This window comes from Squalius cephalus (genome assembly GCF_949319135.1).
Source record: "Squalius cephalus genome assembly, chromosome: 16".
Taxonomy (NCBI): Eukaryota; Metazoa; Chordata; class Actinopteri; order Cypriniformes; family Leuciscidae; genus Squalius; species Squalius cephalus.
In genome coordinates, this window is record NC_137137.1 from 14,216,387 (window position 1) to 14,234,240 (window position 17,854).

At 40.0% G+C, this 17,854-nt stretch overlaps 2 protein-coding genes across 2 annotated transcripts; both read left to right on the top strand.

Annotated features, from left to right (window-relative positions):
- The first annotated feature begins 1,811 nt into the window (after positions 1–1,811).
- tmem115 (transmembrane protein 115) lies at positions 1,812–10,408 on the top strand. Its single transcript, XM_079897103.1, has 3 exons — positions 1,812–2,266; positions 2,687–3,591; positions 10,048–10,408. Exons 2-3 carry the CDS (start codon positions 2,735–2,737, stop codon positions 10,274–10,276), a joined length of 1,086 nt encoding a protein of 361 aa, XP_079753229.1. The 5' UTR covers positions 1,812–2,266; positions 2,687–2,734; the 3' UTR covers positions 10,277–10,408.
- A 2,811-nt stretch (positions 10,409–13,219) lies between these two features.
- On the top strand, positions 13,220–17,595 carry rhoab (ras homolog gene family, member Ab). Its single transcript, XM_079896670.1, has 5 exons — positions 13,220–13,308; positions 15,464–15,621; positions 16,028–16,148; positions 16,240–16,370; positions 16,508–17,595. Exons 2-5 carry the CDS (start codon positions 15,466–15,468, stop codon positions 16,679–16,681), a joined length of 582 nt encoding a protein of 193 aa, XP_079752796.1. The 5' UTR covers positions 13,220–13,308; positions 15,464–15,465; the 3' UTR covers positions 16,682–17,595.
- The last annotated feature ends 259 nt before the right edge of the window (positions 17,596–17,854 follow it).

Below are 17,854 nucleotides of genomic sequence, written 5' to 3' on the forward strand. Positions count from 1 at the left end.
GTAGTGTGATGAATGCTGAATGAAAGATGAAAAGATGCCATGTGATCTGGAACGCAGGATGACAAACTGACAGTATTGGAGAGGACAGATAGTGTGAGTGTGTTTCCGTGTGTTTTGTATGATGTGAGTGTATATTCAAAGCCTGGACAGGCAGCAATTTTCAGTGACATTGATCTTATTGCCCTCCCCCATTATATTTTTCTTTTCTCCTTGCTTCTTTCTCTCACATTAAAAGGCACCACACGCATTTGTGTCTCCTAACCAAATGTTTTCATCAGGTGTTGATTCGTCACACTATTAGATAAATGTGTCACTGGAGGCTAACGAGACAGGAGAAAGAGCTCCTTAAATTAAAGCTCCTAAACATTAAATACCGCTGTCATTGGTTCATTCATGACCTTCCTTTTCCTAGAAATGTGGCATATTGAATTGGTGGAAAGGTCCTGTTTAGTATTCGGTGTGCGTGGGTTTAACAGGGATGGGCAGAAGCCAGTGGTCTCCATAGGAAAATATATAAATAATGGCGTAATGAAAATCTAAATAAAGGTTTCTGTTAGGGTTAGTTTTGAAAATAGAAAGTGTGCGTTCAGATTTTACATACATTGTGAGTGAGGTACAAATGAACAGTAAAATATTTGGGGTACTAGATGTTCCCCACAAACCCAGTAAATTGTCTTAATATGAAAATGGAAAAATGCTGAATGATTTAGGGTTGGGGGATAAAAGAAAACTTCAGCTCAGTATGGAACTCAATGAAAAGTCTTTGCCATGATAAATAAATGTGCGTGTGTACTGCCAGGATAGACAAGTGGACATAAACCATTGAAATTAAAACCATATTGAATTTGTGGAGGAGCTAAGTCTTTGTAGACGTCAGGAATTGTTTTGTGTGCGAGAGGGTGAGAACATTTTATTCTTTCTGGCTTAAGTATCACTGTCTGCTCTACAAGGCAAAATATGTACAATAACACCTGTCAGAATCTCAGCGGGACACAAGACCCCAGATGTACAGGTGAGAACAGGTGAATGAACAGCCGAGGCCGGTTTTGTACATGATGTTCTACACACATGAAGTCGCGTCCTCTGTATAACTGCATAACCTTTTCAGACTCTGATGGAATACAATATATTTGTCCACTTAATTATATCACAACTTGAATAGGCTTAAAGAAGCTTCATACAAATCATTGTGAAATTAATTTTGTCTGCCATCTAGTGGACTATAGGACAATAAATTAATGGATTAAATGTCATCATTTAAAAGGTATTTGCCCTTTAATCCTTGAAACAAACTATGTATTCTTTATTTTTAGTTAATAGTACGTAATCTCATACTTATTAGGCTAGCAGACTATATATTTTTATTTCAGTAGTAAATATTCATTAGGGACTAATACTTACTCCAATAGTGGCTATATTGCATGTAGTTACTGACCGATGTTATTATTTCTTTACAACTATTCCTTTGTTAAAACAATTTAATCGCTATTTTAATTGCTGCTCACATCTCACATGAGTCACTTTAAAATCAAACAGCTTTCTGTTGGTCAACGAATCCGCGTGACCAACTTGAGGGGGTGCTACTTCCAGCACTAGTTACTAAGCAAAGCAATATATATCTACTAGTCACTGTTGAATTTCTTATTAGTAGTTAAAAATACTAGTAACATAAACTAACTACTAGTTAGTTTGAAGGAATAGATGAAAACAGCTATTAAAAAGGAAAAAAAACGACTTGTCTAGCGTTCATGGGGAAAGGGGGGAAATGACTACATTTCCCAGAAGTCTTAGCTAAGCAGCGCTGTGTAAACGACACGCCCAGTCGCAACGCTGGACGGTGACGTTTGCAAATCTGATGTTTGCGCTTTGTGGCTGTTAGCTGGAAACGCCACACTCTCAAACAACAAAACAAGCTTAATTCAAGGAAAATGACGATGTTAGGATATTAAAAACATCAGCCTGAATATTTGTTTCGGATTCACGGTTTCTGGCTTCAAACCTGTTACCTGAAGGCCTGTTGTGAGAGGAAATCCCCGGACTGAACTGCGACTCCAGGCCGGTCTGGGAGGACATGCCACCGGAGAAAAAGCTGCTCAAAACTCGCATATCTTCGCGTGTTTTTATCGTAAAACATACGTCAAGTGCCTGAACTAAAGCCAAAAGACTTTTGTAAGACATGAGACTGTCAAACTGACCTACAAAATGTGTTAAAACAGACCGAGGAGGTGAGGTTTATGGAGTGTTAGCAGACGGTGCTGATAAGCAGGTAGAGTACCGACTCTCATAGAAACACATATGGAAATGAATGGTGTATGGTGATGAATTATATGTTAACAAGTCAGAAGCAGGAAACCCTGAGCAGGTAACGTTAGATAGTCATAATAATGTTTTGTCAGTAAGGTCAACTACTTATACAGCAACAGTTACCTTGAATAGCTAAAGCTTTAATATTATTTAAAGCAACAGTTCTTTGCTTTTTGAGGGAGGCTAAGGTCAACTTATCTCACCACAAGTGTTGCAATCACTTGTAAGATCAGTGTGAGGTAATCGTCATTTTCTCCCCCATCCCAAAGTTTCTTATGTTGCAGAACCTCTGTTGATGAGGTCACACTGCATGCATGTTGAGTTTTGGGTTTCACCTCCTGCTTGTGTTCCTCATGTTTGACACAAGCTGCTGATTTCTTAGGGTCACCGTTTCTGGAGTGTTTGCAACTGAGGACTCGAATCTGCCAGGATGAACCGTTACCTGCCAGTGGCACGGCAGCACTTTCTGAGTGCTCTCGCAAGCACGAGTGTGGTGGTCAAATCCATATGTGCCACAGTAATCCTGCTGTACCTGCTCTCCTGGGCTGCTAACACCACTTACCTGCTTGCTGTCACGCCTGGCTTCCTTTTTCCTCCCAACTTCTGGATTTGGACACTTCTTACCCATGCGGTGGTGGAGCAGCACATTTTTGGTGTGGCTGCAAACATTGCTACCGTGATGGTTGCCGGGCGGCTTTTGGAGCCATTATGGGGAGCGCTGGAGCTGCTGATTTTCTTCGCTGTGGTAAATGTAGCAGCCGGTCTCCTATCTGGACTCTCCTACCTTCTCACCTACGCTGCGACCTTTGACCTGGACTATCTGTTTGCCGTGCGGGTGTACGGCGCACCCGCTTTTCTTGGGGGCATTCTTGTAGCGCTGAAGCAGACTGCGGGAGACACCACAGTGCTTCGAGTTCCTCAAATACGCTTGAAAGCTGCCCCGGCGCTAGCCCTGCTTGCAATAGCTGTGCTGCGGCTAGCGGGGCTCCTGGACACTTCAGCTCCACTAGCAGCGTGTGGGTACGGCGCACTGTCTGGGTGGGTTTACCTGCGCTTTTACCAGAGGCACTCTAGGGGGCGTGGAGACATGTCGGACCACTTTGCCTTCGCCTCTTTCTTCCCAGAGGCTCTCCAGCCGGCTGTTGGGTTTGCAGCCGGGCTTGTGCACTCCGTCCTTGTGAAGATGAAAGTTTGTCGTAAAATGGTGAAGCGCTATGATGTTGGGGCTCCATCCTCCATCACCATCAGCCTGCCAGGCACAGACCCTCAAGATGCAGAAAGGCGGAGGTACGTTTACCTTATTTTAGTATTATATACTATTATATAATCGTATCGTATTTATTAATATTTTGAGTTGGCTTTTATCATATATTTTTGGAGTTAGGTTTTCTTTTTATATTTTCATTTTTATTTTATTTTTAGTAATTTTTTTACATGCTTTATTTCTTTTTGTATTTAGGCTAATATTTTTGTTTTGCTTTATTTTTAGTCATTTTTTTTTTTACTTCAGTTAGTTGTCGAGGCAACATTTCTAATGTTTGTTTACATTTTACACAAATTAACTCCACGACCAAGGAAAACAGCGATAGATGGACTGACACCAAAGTCAAGGCACTTTAATCTCAACCTTTATGCCAAGGAGGAAATCCAACTCTACTTTGAAGGGACCAAGTGAAACATGGTCATTGATTTCTGCTCAGCTAGCGACATTGGGCATCGTTTGGATTTTTTAAGTTACCGTTGCCAAATCGATAGTTTTAAAACGGTACCGTTGCCTGAATCGATACTTCAAAAAAAAGAGCCACAAAACGACTATGGCTTTATTAAAAAAAATATTTTTAAATTGAACAATATATTAAAAGTTTAAAGTATACTTGCATATATAAATATAAGTAAATACAAAACACAACAAATTTACATTACAACCTAAGCCATGTACCCAACTACAATAATTTAACACTAAATAAGTTACAGTACTAACAGGCATTAGTAGAGGAATGCAAGCAAACGTGATATTCATGTTTTTTTATTGTTTCCATAAGGCTATACCCTTCTTGTGTTTTGAATGTTAAATAAGTTAATAATGGTAAGACTGTGTTTATTATGGTTATTTATACTGAGGCTCCATGGATTTGTACTTAACAGGCCTAAACGGACTTCGGTACCAAGTCGGTACTGAAATTTAAAAAATATGACGATACCAGCATTTCCTTCTAGCATTTTGAGTGCTGTTGAACGGATTCTTGAACGCCTCTGATTGGCCATTGTGTTCACCCGCTCAACATATGTCTGTGATTGGCTACAATGATCAACTCATCAAACATGTTGTAAATAGACATATTTGACGCTCTTCACCGAGCACTTACACAGATACACATGGGAGGCGTCTATCAACGGATCCATTTATCAGCAGATCCCTAATATTACCACTGATAGACGGATCTGCTGATAGATGCTTGCGTTCAAACTTTCCCGTGTGTATTTGTGTAAGTGCTCGGTAAAGAGCGTCAAAGATGTACGGTACAGTACGGTACTTTTGACAACACTAACAGACAGTGAACGAGAGAGAGGTCGACTTAGCGCGAGCGATTACACACCTCTGTCCTTCAGGTCAAGTCATATATTCATAAAAAAAAGATAAGTTTGACATGTCCAAGAAAAGCTAAATCTTTGTTGTATCATTGTTTTAACGTTTAAAGGGCACCTATTATGCCCCTTTTCACAGGATGTAAAACAAGTCTCTGATGTCCCTAGAGTGTGTATGTGAAGTTTTAGCTCAAAATACCCAACAGATCATTTTTTACAGCATGTTTAAATTGTCACTTTTTTAAATTGTCATTCAGAAAAACACACCGTTTTAGTGTGTATCCCTTTAAATGCAAATGAGCAGCTGACGCCTCTCAGTGGCGGTGTTCATTTCAACCCGGAGTCGGACAATAATGCCCACAGAGCCAGAGAATATATGCTGTATGAAGATATAACAGGTATAGTTTAGTTTAATTACGGTTATAATGTATTTGTCATCTGCTTTTATCCACTACTAATACAAGCCTGCTGTATATACTGAAATATACTGATGAGTTCAATGAAGTTTATTGTACACCACACAAAAGATGAAGCGTTAGTTTTACTTCAGAAAATCACTGTAAGAGCTGAATAAACACAGTATAAGAAGTGCGCAAAAATCTTATCCATAAACTCTCTCTCTATCCCTTTCATTATCATCAACAGCGAAGTGCACAAAACAACTAACAGTAAACAAATATATACACACCTTTTCAGTGGGTAGTTAATTAACTGGTAAACTTTATATTCGTAAAACGACTCCATGAGCTGTCATAAAGTCCGCGCTCTCACTTTCATTACTGCAGTGATCAGTAACGTCAGGCCTATCGCCCCGGAGACCGTAAGCTGGATCACGAACAGTTGCTACAGATCCATCCTCGAGTAGATTGAGAGTAAATGACGACTGCTATGTTCATTCTTACATCAAACAACAAAACACCTCAATCGCATAGGAGACATTCTTGTCTACAGTTGCTCCTGCATCGAAACACTGGCGGACTGTTTATCTCACTCAGGGCGGGTCTACGCTAGTACTGCAGTGTCAATCAACAGTTGTGGGAGGGGCTTGTGTAAAAGTACGTCACATTGCCCCGAATCTGAGAACGGCTTATTCTGAGACAGTGCTTATGATTTATGGGGAATTTAAAAAGTTTGTGTACACACACTACCAACACACATTTATGTTCAAACGCCATGTAAAAGTGAATTTTGCATAATAGGTGCCCTTTAAGGGTATTCCCCATGAATGGCTGGTCAGTGCATTAAATCAATGCCATTGATCTCTATAAAGTGAAGCACCAGTTTCAGTGTTGCCCATGCAGCGCATTGCTGCTCAGCTGAGCTTAGTAAAGTGGCGCTCAGTTAAAGCTGCAGTCGGCAAGTCTGGCAGATTGGGTCGACTTATGCTGGGTACACACCAAAAGATTTTTTACATCTTATAAGATTTTCAAAATGTGATAGACCACAAACATGAGGACAAAAAATCCTAGATTTAAGCATTTTGCTCCTATAGTGTGTGGTGTGCCATGATGTGACAAAGACAGCACACCACACACAAACAGATTTTCAACCAGATTCTCGACTGTGAACACAGGAAATCTCACAAAAGCTCGCGAGACTTCAGAATAAGCATGTCGGATGATATGCAGGAAGAAATTATGATGATAGTGTTTGATGAATGATTTTCACAGAAATTTCACATAAAAAAAAAAAAAAAAAAAAAAAACATTGTACCCACCATTATATATAACCTTTTATACAGAAATATATTCATTCTTTATTGTCTTAATTTATTCTTTATTGTATTTATTTTCTCTTTAGAAAAAGTTAGCCTATTTAATCCCTCACTGAACCCTTAGCCTATAACACTCAGCTTCCTGCGTGTGTGTGCGTGTGTGTGTGTGTGTGAGAATGGCCGTCTTCCATCATCTCACTTTCTGATTGGATATTGTTTCGCTTCACGTGATAATCTCCAGAACGTTCGCACGTTTGTCCTCGGGGTTCCCCCCACACATCAGGATTTCTGATCGTAAATATTAAACATGTTTAATATTTACGATTCGCGATCGGGGCGGCTCCGACGTTCTTCCGAGCAGGTTCGGACACTCTTAACACACCTCACACCAAGGGAAAATCTGATAAGATAATCTGTTGAACCATCAAGATAATCGGGACATAGTTAGGATTGTCGGAAGGGGGGAAATCGGCCCAAAATCAGCCCGATTATCTTTTGGTGTGTACCCAGCATTAGCCAAAATTTTGAATGTTTACAACTCCCATGCCCCTCCCCCACTACCAGCGAGCACCTCCCATCATGGTCGTGCTCGTCAGTGCATGTACCTGATTTTCTGTGAACGCGTCCGTCTCTTCAGCATCGATCAACACCATGGACTCGGAGGTTGGCTGCCCTGGTTAATCTACCCATAGATAGCAATAACCGAGGAATTGGAAGCTTGTTAGTAGATTTTCTCTCCGCCATCACGCTTCGTACAATCTTCAGGCGAACTTCAGACGTGTCGTGTGCATGTGATATTGTAACGTGCGCAAGCCGCGAGGGAGGGGGGATCTGTGGCGTGTGCACAAACTGTGATTGACAGTCAGATCGCACACCCCCCTGCGCTGATTGGACCCGATGATCCGGGAGCGGTGGATTTTTGCAAAACAAATAACACGCTCCAGGTGGAGTTAGAAGCTCGGGTTTTTTTCTAAAACCACCTTACCGGTATTTATGTTGTTCTGTCGGATTATAGTGTCGATTTCACTGAATATGATCAAAAAAATGTTGCCGACGGCAGCTTTAAAGTAATTTCAACACCTTGTTTCATTATCTGTCTTTGAATGAATCTGCGCTTTTGATCCGTGTTAGTTGAATGAACGGTTTAATAACTTAAAGACAGTCCCTTGCCGCCACCTCGACAGCTCAGGCATTTAACTGGCACCCGAAATCTGTGTCTGATTCGCATATTGGCACCAGGTTTCGGTACCCAACCCTAGGCATCACCCACACAGCAACCGCTATAATACTTTTTCGTGTACCATTTACTTTCTTTGTTTAACACTTCTGTTTAATAATTCTAAGACTGGGACAGCACATCTCTGCCTCCTTCCACTGTAGAAAAATTAAGACAAAATATCCCAGTAACGGTCATTGCCTATTATGTCGTTCGGAACCTGAGTCTGTCAATCATGACGCTAAACATTTTTAAAGCATCAAAAAGCCCAAGAATATATAGCATTTCAAGCATTCACGAAGACGCCCAATTACATGTAAAAAATTCACCCATTTACATGTAAAAAATTATTTTTGCAGCCTGTTACAAAAATTGGTTTTGGTATATTTAACTAATTTTGCCCTTCATAACAACTGTGAGGGGGGTGAATTTTTTTATAAATCATCCGTTTAAATTATATTAAGCCTTAAAGGTCCCATGACATGCTACTTTTTGTAGGCTTTAATATAGGCCTTAGTGGTCCCTAGTACTGTATCTGAAATTTCTTTCCAAAAATTCAGCCTCGGTGCAGAATTATAGCCCCTACAAGCCAGACCCAGAATGAGCTTCCTTCAGACAGGCCGTTTCGGTGTCTGTAGCTTTAAATGATAATGAGGAGGAGAAAGGCGGCGCAAGGTGGAGGGTGGGTGTGGCCTTGACCATCTTGCGCAACGGTACCGTGGCGTGCATGTTTACGTTGGATATAGCAATGACACGAAGACGCGCAGTCTTTCAAGCATTTTAGTTTGACCCAGAATCTGATCCGGATGGAGAAGCAACGGATGAAGAAGTTGCAACTCAGCGGCTCCAGCAGGACGTTTCCGAATGGTTAGTTTAAAATATTATGTCTGGATACGGTACTTTATTCGGATGGTTTACAGTTATTATCATGTAGCTAACGCTAACCTACTGTTGCCTTTTCATGAGAGATCTGTAACGTCTGTAATTTATCTTATTACAATTACATCAAGCTCTGTGATCTTGAAATGCAGATATCGCGCGCGCCATATAACCAACAGGAAAACGGTTATCCAAATAACAAAGAAGTGTACAACACTCGCGTTACAGTGTGTGTGTATTCACACGCATAAACTGCATAGCTAATGTTACAGCCACATTCTACGTGCAACAATCTAGGTAACCATAAACAGTAAAACAACACACTTATATATCATTAGTTGACTTACTTGTCCGAGGTGTGTAGCTGAGCCAAAGAGAGTGATCCAGACTTTAGTTTCAGACGTTCAGCAAGCCCAGCTCTGTATTGACCCTTCGGTGTTCATTTGTACATCCAATTATTGAGCAATTGTTATGCTTCGCTCGCTCAAAAGCCATGATATCTCTCGTGGACAAACTAAAATCTCGCGCGCGCGTTCCTAACGTTACTTCCTAGCTCATTTTCTCATGGGCGGAAAATATTCTCTGGGCGGGCAAAGCAGAGACAGGGAGGTAACATTTCCTCCTTATGACGTCATAAAGAGGAGATTCAAGATCAGCGCGTATGAGCCTCCATTTTCTCAAAGGCAGAGAAAGATAGCAAAAGCTCGATTTACACCGATTGAAATTTCTAGAAACTTGGGGACCATATACAGGCTAGGGGAACTCATATTAATGTTAAAAAACCTCAGAAAGTGAAAATTTCATGTCATGGGACCTTTAAAGTTCTTCATAATTAAGGGCGTGGCCACTTGAGTTACAGGTGGATTGCCGCTGCTGTCACTACTAGCCGTTTGCTTGCTGGCAACCAGGCACCTCAGCTCCGCCTCTTTGACCATTTTCTGTTATCTGGGAGTGATGCGCGGTGACGTGCTGCCAAGATGGCGATGGCCGGCTCCGCCCACTTTTAGACTTCAAAAATGCTCTTCAGAAACCTACGGGTGACGACACTACTACATCCATATTTTTTACAGTCTATGGTTTAAGACCTATGCTGCATTTAGGTACCAATTTTTTAGGTAATATGTAATGTAATCTTGTTAAAATGGTTTTCATAAAATTGGTATAGAAAAAAGTAGCGTTCAGGAACCGGTATCGAAGTCAAGGTATCAAAAAATTCTGAACGATACCTAGCCCTACTTCAGAGATCCTACTGGCGGTGCGAATGCAACCAGAAAAAATGGCCCTATGGGCAACTGCAACTTCATTGTCTGAAAGCAGCATCAATTTATTTTCTTATATTTTCCCATAGGCAATTGGCATTGAAAGCTCTGAACGAGCGCCTGAAGCACGCGGAAGACCAGTCGGCTTGGCCCAGCATGGAAGATGAGGAGGATGACGAAGATGAGGAGGTGCGGACAGACACTCCTCTCCTTTCCAGCCGAGAGACTTTGCCACCAGCACCCAGCACCACACAAAATCCTACAGGACAACAGGAGTCCAGCATCATAAGTTTCGAAGATGCTCCAACCCATTCCTAACACACAGACACACACAATCCTTCTTTTTGTCCTGCAGAGTTCAGTTTAAACTTACACAAATGCTACTGGAGACATGACACACACACTATCTTGGTAAATTTTTACATAGACAAACAAGGAGTTGCCACTAAATGAACACATCACCCAAATAAGTAAACTGAATGACAAAGACATCCACACTCAGTTTTTCAGATGTACAAAAAACCCTGGACTAGCCTGAATCATAGCATCTGCAGTGCTCCAGTACTTCTGCTTTGTAAAAAGAATAACTTCTCTCCCTCTGGCCTCTTGTGTAAGGTTTCTGAGATGAATCGTTTCTGAATAAATGCTCTAATGGTTGATGGGATTAAAACTCAGTTTTTAAATCTATGGCAGACTCTAAAAAATGTTTATGGGTTGCCTTTTTTTGTTTGGTATTTTTTGGCCTTGTATCAGGAAAAGACAATATTCCTGATATTTATTGAGCAGACCATGGGACTTATTGCTGTTTACTGATGTAACAGCATCATAAGAATGTCTGGAGCATCAAGGGCTGAATTGCTAAAGATGAAGATTGTTTGCAAATTTTGGGACTTTTCAAAGAACGTGATCTCTAATTTAAGGCTCTGCTCTCATTGGTCAGGATGTGGCCCTTTGATTTCCTGTTTTCAGTCACGGTGATTTAATAGGTGGAGGCATAGAGAGGAGAGAGCTGGATACAGTCATTTCAAAGATATTTTTGTTCAGAACAGTTTGAAATGATAATAGCAATATAGAATCTGAATCTGTCCCCTGTTGTACCCTTTTCCTCCTCTGTACTTTAATGATCTGTCTATATGTGTTGGCTTTGATAAGAGTGTTGCACTCTAAATTATGAGCTTACATAATGGACCTGTTTTTATAAAACACAGATTGTCTACACAATGTGGCTTGAGTTTCATTTAATACAGATTTTGACAAATAGCTCAGCTATTTCTTTGGAGAAATGTGGTTATGTATGATATTTGGGTAGGGTTCCTAAATATTTTCATTAATATTTTTAATCCTTTTTTTTCTTTGTGTTTTTTTACTAGTAATTGTTGATCTGTTTTCTCATGGTTCCAAGGCGTCAATCTTGATGCTTCTCTGGCAGTCTCATTCTCTGATTCAGGTTTCAGCCTAATTTTCTGACCTCTCTCCATCTCTAATAAAGACTAAATGAAGAACACACCTGTACCAGGGGACCTTATTGATTCAAAACAAATGATCAGTTCTTTATTTACATTATCTGTTAGTGTTTATTTTGTAGTGCATATATATATATATATATATATATATACATACATACATGCATACATAAAAGTATACATATATGTACATACATTAACATTCATTTGAGTCAGTAAGATTTTTTTTTTATGTTTTTGAAAGAAGTCTCATATGCTCAACAGTGCTGCATTTATTTGATCAAAAATACAGTACAAAACAGTAATATTATGAAATGTTATTACAATTTAAAAGAATATTTTCTATTTTAATAGAAAACATTCTTTTAGTTTTGATATGGCTACAGCCATATCACCCTGGAGCCCAAGATTGGTTGCCCACTAAAGCCAAGCAGGGTTGAACCTGGTCAGGACCTGGATGGAGACCTCCTGGGGAAAACCAGGTTTCTGCTGTTAGGAAGGCCAGCAGGGGGTGCTCACCCTGTGGTCTGTGTGGGTCCTAATGCCTCATTGTAGTGATGGGGACACTACTGTAACAAGCACCGTCCTTCAGATGAGACGTTAAACCGAGGTCCTGACTCGGGTCATTAAAAATGCCATGGCACTTCTCATAAAAGAGTAGGGGTGTAACCCCGGTGTCCTGGCCACTTTCCATCCATTGGCCCTTATCAGTCATGGCCTCCTAATAATCCCCATCCACTGAATTAGCTCTATCACTCTCTCTCCTCTCCACCTATAGCAGGTGAGCGGTGAGCGCACTGGTGCCGTTGCACTGTGGCTGCCATCGCATCATCCAAGTGGATGCTGCACGCTAATTTTTGTCACTTTTGATCAATTTAATGTATCTTTGCTGAATAAAAGTTCATTAAGAAATCTTACTGACCCCAAACATTCAGATGGTAGTGTATATACACCTTAAAAATGTCAGAATACTATTAAAATAATGAAAAATCTCATGATTGCAACACATTTAGGCCTTAATCAGAGATCATTTCTTTGGATGTCCAACAAGACCTAAAATAATTGCAGTTAACAATGGCTCTGCATGAGGCTTACTGTGTTTTACAACAATTGAAGCTGGGCCACAGTATAGCACCCCCACTCCACCATTCACATGCAATAAAAAGTAGATGGTGACTTATGTCTCTATTTGTGTTAAACAGAAGAATATAGTTTTGGAACAACGTGATATTAAGTAAATATAATAGAATTTTCTTTGTGGCATAAATACTAAAACATGGGTTTGTTTGTGGACTAAAGGCAGTGTAATGTGGTACAGTCGCCAATAGATGGCGCAACAAATACGCACCTCCAAATACGCATTTCCTAATCCACTCAAAACAACAAACTCATTCAGCCCGGGGAATGTCCTGTTAGTGTTAAATGCGATTGCCTCCTATAAAAAAACAAGACTGTTAAACATAATATTTGGTGCTGATTATTACCTTTCACGCCGCGATACATTTCTTCTTCCAAAAAAACTTTATTCAACGTTATGCTTATGTAGTAGAGGTTGTTTTAGGCTGGAATAAAAGTTGTACGTTGGTTAGATTATAGTCATTTTTGTTTCCATGAACGGCACACATTTTTTAGTTTTTGAATTCATATAAAACACAAAACTGCCTTGTTAGGGTGGTCCGTTTCTCATAATGACTCATTCATCCACCGCCAAATAAACTCTTCAACGTGCTCGCGCAGGCGTGGCTCGAGCTCGTGCACGCCATCCCTTCCCCCTTCTGAATGCCCGCGCTCTGCGCGTGCTCGTCAACGGTTTATTGTATCGGACAGAAGAGGCGACGGAGCTCCACCGTTGGAATAAAACAAAACGGCTAGCCATCTAAACTGCAGGTAAGATTACTTTATCTTCTCGTCTCCGTGTTTATACACCTGTTTTAAACTTTATAAGCCCAATTCGACGCTGAATGGTTGTTTTAAAACTACTTTTTGATATCATGGAAAGGTAAGAGCTCAGCGACTGACCATTCGCCGCTTCCGCAAGCAACCGCCGGCCGGGAGTAACGTTAACGTTAGCAGCTCACCCTCAGCGTCCAGATTTTTAAAACCGTTTCAAGCTTTATCCATGTATCTAGACATGGAAATGAGATTTAAAATGTTTGGGGAAGCTGGTGAAGTTTACACAGAAGTGTTTGGTCGTAAATTTCATCTGTATTACCGGTAACAGTTATATATGTGGTAGAAGCTGTTTGTTTTTTTTAAAGCAGAGAGCTAACGTAAAGCTCGACCTAGACATGCGCATAATCTCAGATTTAACGTAACTGGAGGATTAATGATTTTATGTATCTATAACCGTCCATTGAACCATTGTTCTTCAGTGGTTTTTCTTCGGTGGTATATAAAAATATAGATATCTAATAAGATTAGTAATGTAAAATGAGCCTGTTTCATAAACCGTGATTTAGGCAAATCTTTGAAATTATAATCTGATTGATATGTTTGTATTATTAACCTGTGATTTATACTTATCTGGTTATTGATCATTTGAAATGTATGAGTTTCTCTGGGATCATCTTTGGTATTTGGTAGGACAAAGAACTTCGCTTTACCTATGATCTGCTTAATGTAGTGTAGCATTAAATAGTATTTAGGTGTTTTCAAGTGAGATATCTAAAATATGTCATACAAACATATTTTTTAAAAGTTGGAAACAAAAGCATAGGTAGTGAGTCAGATGCATTGACCCAAGCTTCACCTTTTTCCAGTTAACTATGATACAGTAATGCAATCCTTTATTTTAATGCATGAAATTTTCCCAGTGACCATTAGAAATCATTGTGAGTAATATTCATATTAATGTGTCATTAATCCTATACAGTGGTTTAAAACTCCCATTGGGCCTTATTTACACTGTCCATTGTAAATCTTTCATTAATTTATGCAAATATACATTGTTGATTGATATCACAGCCTTTTTACACAGAAGCATGTTCTCCAACCTTTCATGAATGAAGGTTTATTGAGCCAACAGGTGCCATCCAGACTAATCTGTATCACTTTAAATAATTTACTAACCTTAGCGTTGCCATGCAGTTACCAGGAGGTCCCAGAAGCCATGTGGCCACATGCAACCCAATGAAGTTTGATTTCCATGAGGATATAAGAGTATAAGTTTAAGGAGGTGTTGATAAACATCATGTTCATCTTCAGGTCTTGAGCTTCCTTGCCTTATCCAGGCCCTTGGCGTGCACAGCATCTCATATTAATATATCATTAGTATCTTGTCTCCATTTAAGTAGACCTGTTGAAGTTAAGAGTGAGAATCTCCCACATCATTATACATTTATGATTTAATATAGTGGGCCTTTTGGAAGATAGAACCAATAGTTGATCTTTAGTGCACAAGGCTTTGTCTCTTCTGCTGTTTTTCAGACTTTGATCTTCAGATTTGCTGCACTGTGTGTGTGTGTCAGTGTTTAATCTACTGTCCATCTGAGCTGCTCTCATCGCCACGGGCCTGTTCATCAATAATGTGGGCTCTGTTCTGTTGATGCCAGCTTTATCTTGGCCACTGGGGTGCAGCTTGCACTTCAAAGACATCTGGCCCAGTTAACAGACACTTCCAGATCTGCCTCTATTTAAACGGCTGTTCTGGATCAGAAAATGAAGTGACGCATCACGTTGATGCGATAGGATGGGTTGGTTCTGCTGTGGTCATGTTGAAATGACTCTGATGAAGGCTTGTCGGATGTCACCGTTGGCTGTGATGAGTCAACTGAGGACTCTGGATTCTCTGAACGCTGTGTGGCTTTGATTACTGGGCCTAAGGGATGGGTTGGGGTGTATTTACAGGACTTTATAATAGCGGAGGACTGCCATGAAGGGTACTGCTCATATTAGAGATTGAATTTTGCAGGATGTGACATGGTATACTCCAAAAATGAAGTATACCAACATTATAACCATGGCGATTATCCCGGCTGCTGCGGAAAAGATGACTGTGTGTAATGCAGCAGTGTTTAACTGTGTACGTGTGTGTCTTTTGTAGGAATGGCAGCTATTCGCAAGAAGCTGGTGATTGTAGGAGATGGAGCGTGCGGTAAAACCTGTTTGCTTATCGTGTTCAGTAAAGACCAGTTTCCTGAAGTCTACGTACCCACGGTGTTTGAGAACTATGTTGCCGACATCGAGGTTGACAGCAAACAGGTGAGCAAAACACACACGAGAAATACAATGTGCATAAACATCCTTGTTTTTCTGCTGCTTTATGTAGTTATGTATCAAATAACATCACTTACTGAGGTTAGGCTAATTTATGCTGGTTAATGAAACGATGGATTGTTAAATGAAGATGGAATTAAAGTTTGGCTCATTTATGTGTTCACATGTAAACCCCAAAACCCAGTTTAATAAGTTAATTAAGTCTTTGCTTGTCAGTTGGAGGTTTTAGATGTGGCTTTAATGTGAAAATATTGACCTGATTCACTTTCCTTATTTAGCTTAACATGCTTATGGCCCCTCCATCTGTCCTTTTTTGCAGTGCAAGTCCATTTTAGTGGTTTGGGGTGTTCAGAATGTGCATTCAAGCTCAGTGTGTCTTTTTACCCAATAGGTAGAACTTGCTCTGTGGGATACCGCAGGACAGGAGGACTATGATAGGCTCCGCCCTCTTTCATACCCAGACACAGATGTCATTTTAATGTGCTTCTCTATTGACAGTCCTGACAGTTTAGGTAAGGATACACTTTTTGGTATATCTTTCTGTGTTCCTTTCCCATATGTGATTGCTTAAATTACACTTACTTTCTCATTTTCTATGTTTAGAGAATATTCCAGAGAAGTGGACACCTGAGGTGAAACACTTTTGTCCAAACGTTCCCATCATCCTTGTAGGCAACAAAAAAGACCTACGGAATGATGAACACACACGCAGGGAGCTGACCAAGATGAAGCAGGTAAACAAATACAGAGTGTTTGCCTGTTCGAAAATAGAAAAGCTTACAGTATTTGGTCATTTTTACTATTGGCATAGACAAAATCAATGTACAGATATTTTGTACTGACAGCGTATTTTGTGTTGACTGTCCAATAGGAGCCTGTTAAGGCAGAGGAAGGGAGAGACATGGCCAATCGGATTGGAGCATTTGGTTATATGGAGTGCTCAGCCAAAACAAAAGATGGAGTTCGGGAGGTGTTTGAAATGGCCACTAGAGCAGCGCTACAGGCACGCAAAGGAAAGAAGAACAACAAATGCAGTCTGCTGTGAAAACTCGCCATCGGACTTTATGCCTCTACTGGGGCTCAAAAAGAGTGTGTGTGAGGGGCACACTCCTATTTACACAATCATACATCCCCCTCACATTCGCCAAATGCTTTTGGGAAAGATCCCAGAAAAAAGCTTTTTGTCTGTTTTTTTCCTCCCTTTTGGTCTTATATTTTTAGTCATGGAGATGTTTATCAGTATTTAAGAGAACTTTGAGAAATGGGACTTTTTTGTTGATGCTTTACCTGGATTTGTGGTATCATTTAAGCTTGCCCATCTGCCAAATGCTGTCATGTGACCCTATGGGCTGATTGGAAAGGAGTGATCCTGTGAGCTGCCAATCAATACTTCAGCCCATCCCTCATATGCTGGGCTTTTTTCTGCAACATGAAACAGGGCTGAACTTGATTGTTTCTGTATGTATGAATCATTTTAAGGGTTTCTTTTAGATCAGGGCAAGATTGGGATTTTAGAACAATAGCTGTTTTAAAGCAAAAAAGGGCATGGGGCCGGGTGGGGGGGTGGGGGGTGATATGTATACATACCTGTACATATGAGCATGTGTGTATTTATATGTACACACATTCAGGACTGGAAACCGTATTTGTAAACTAGACTTGGTAATCTTGTGTAATAAAAGATGTTCTATAAGGAGCAACCCTGTTTTTGTGTGCATGTAGAAAAATTATTTACAGTTCATGTCTAAACCTTCAGAAACTAGCAGAATGTAAATGATACTAACAGAAAAAAACATTTTGTTTGTCCTACCTTTTTTTTTTTTTTTTTAAGAAGTAGTTTAATGCGAAAAAATAAGGTTCTGTTATTTACTCATTTCAAACCTGCCGTTTGAGAAGTGTAGACATTTTGAAGAATGTTCACACTATTTTTTCCATTCAATAAAAGCATATATTCACCACAGTCATGAATGGACTTTATGCACACCTACTGCATACGTATTTCTGCTTAAATGTGCTATGTGCGCTTATCCCATAGCAAACTGATAACAGCAAAAACATTTTTTTCAGATTTCGATTAGCTGTTAATCACAAATATATATATATATATTTCAATTGTAAGTCCCTTTGGACAAAAGCGTCTGCTATATGTTTTAGTTTTACCTTTATTGTCATTGCATGGTATACAACGAAATTTGACTCTCATAGAAAACAAACTGTA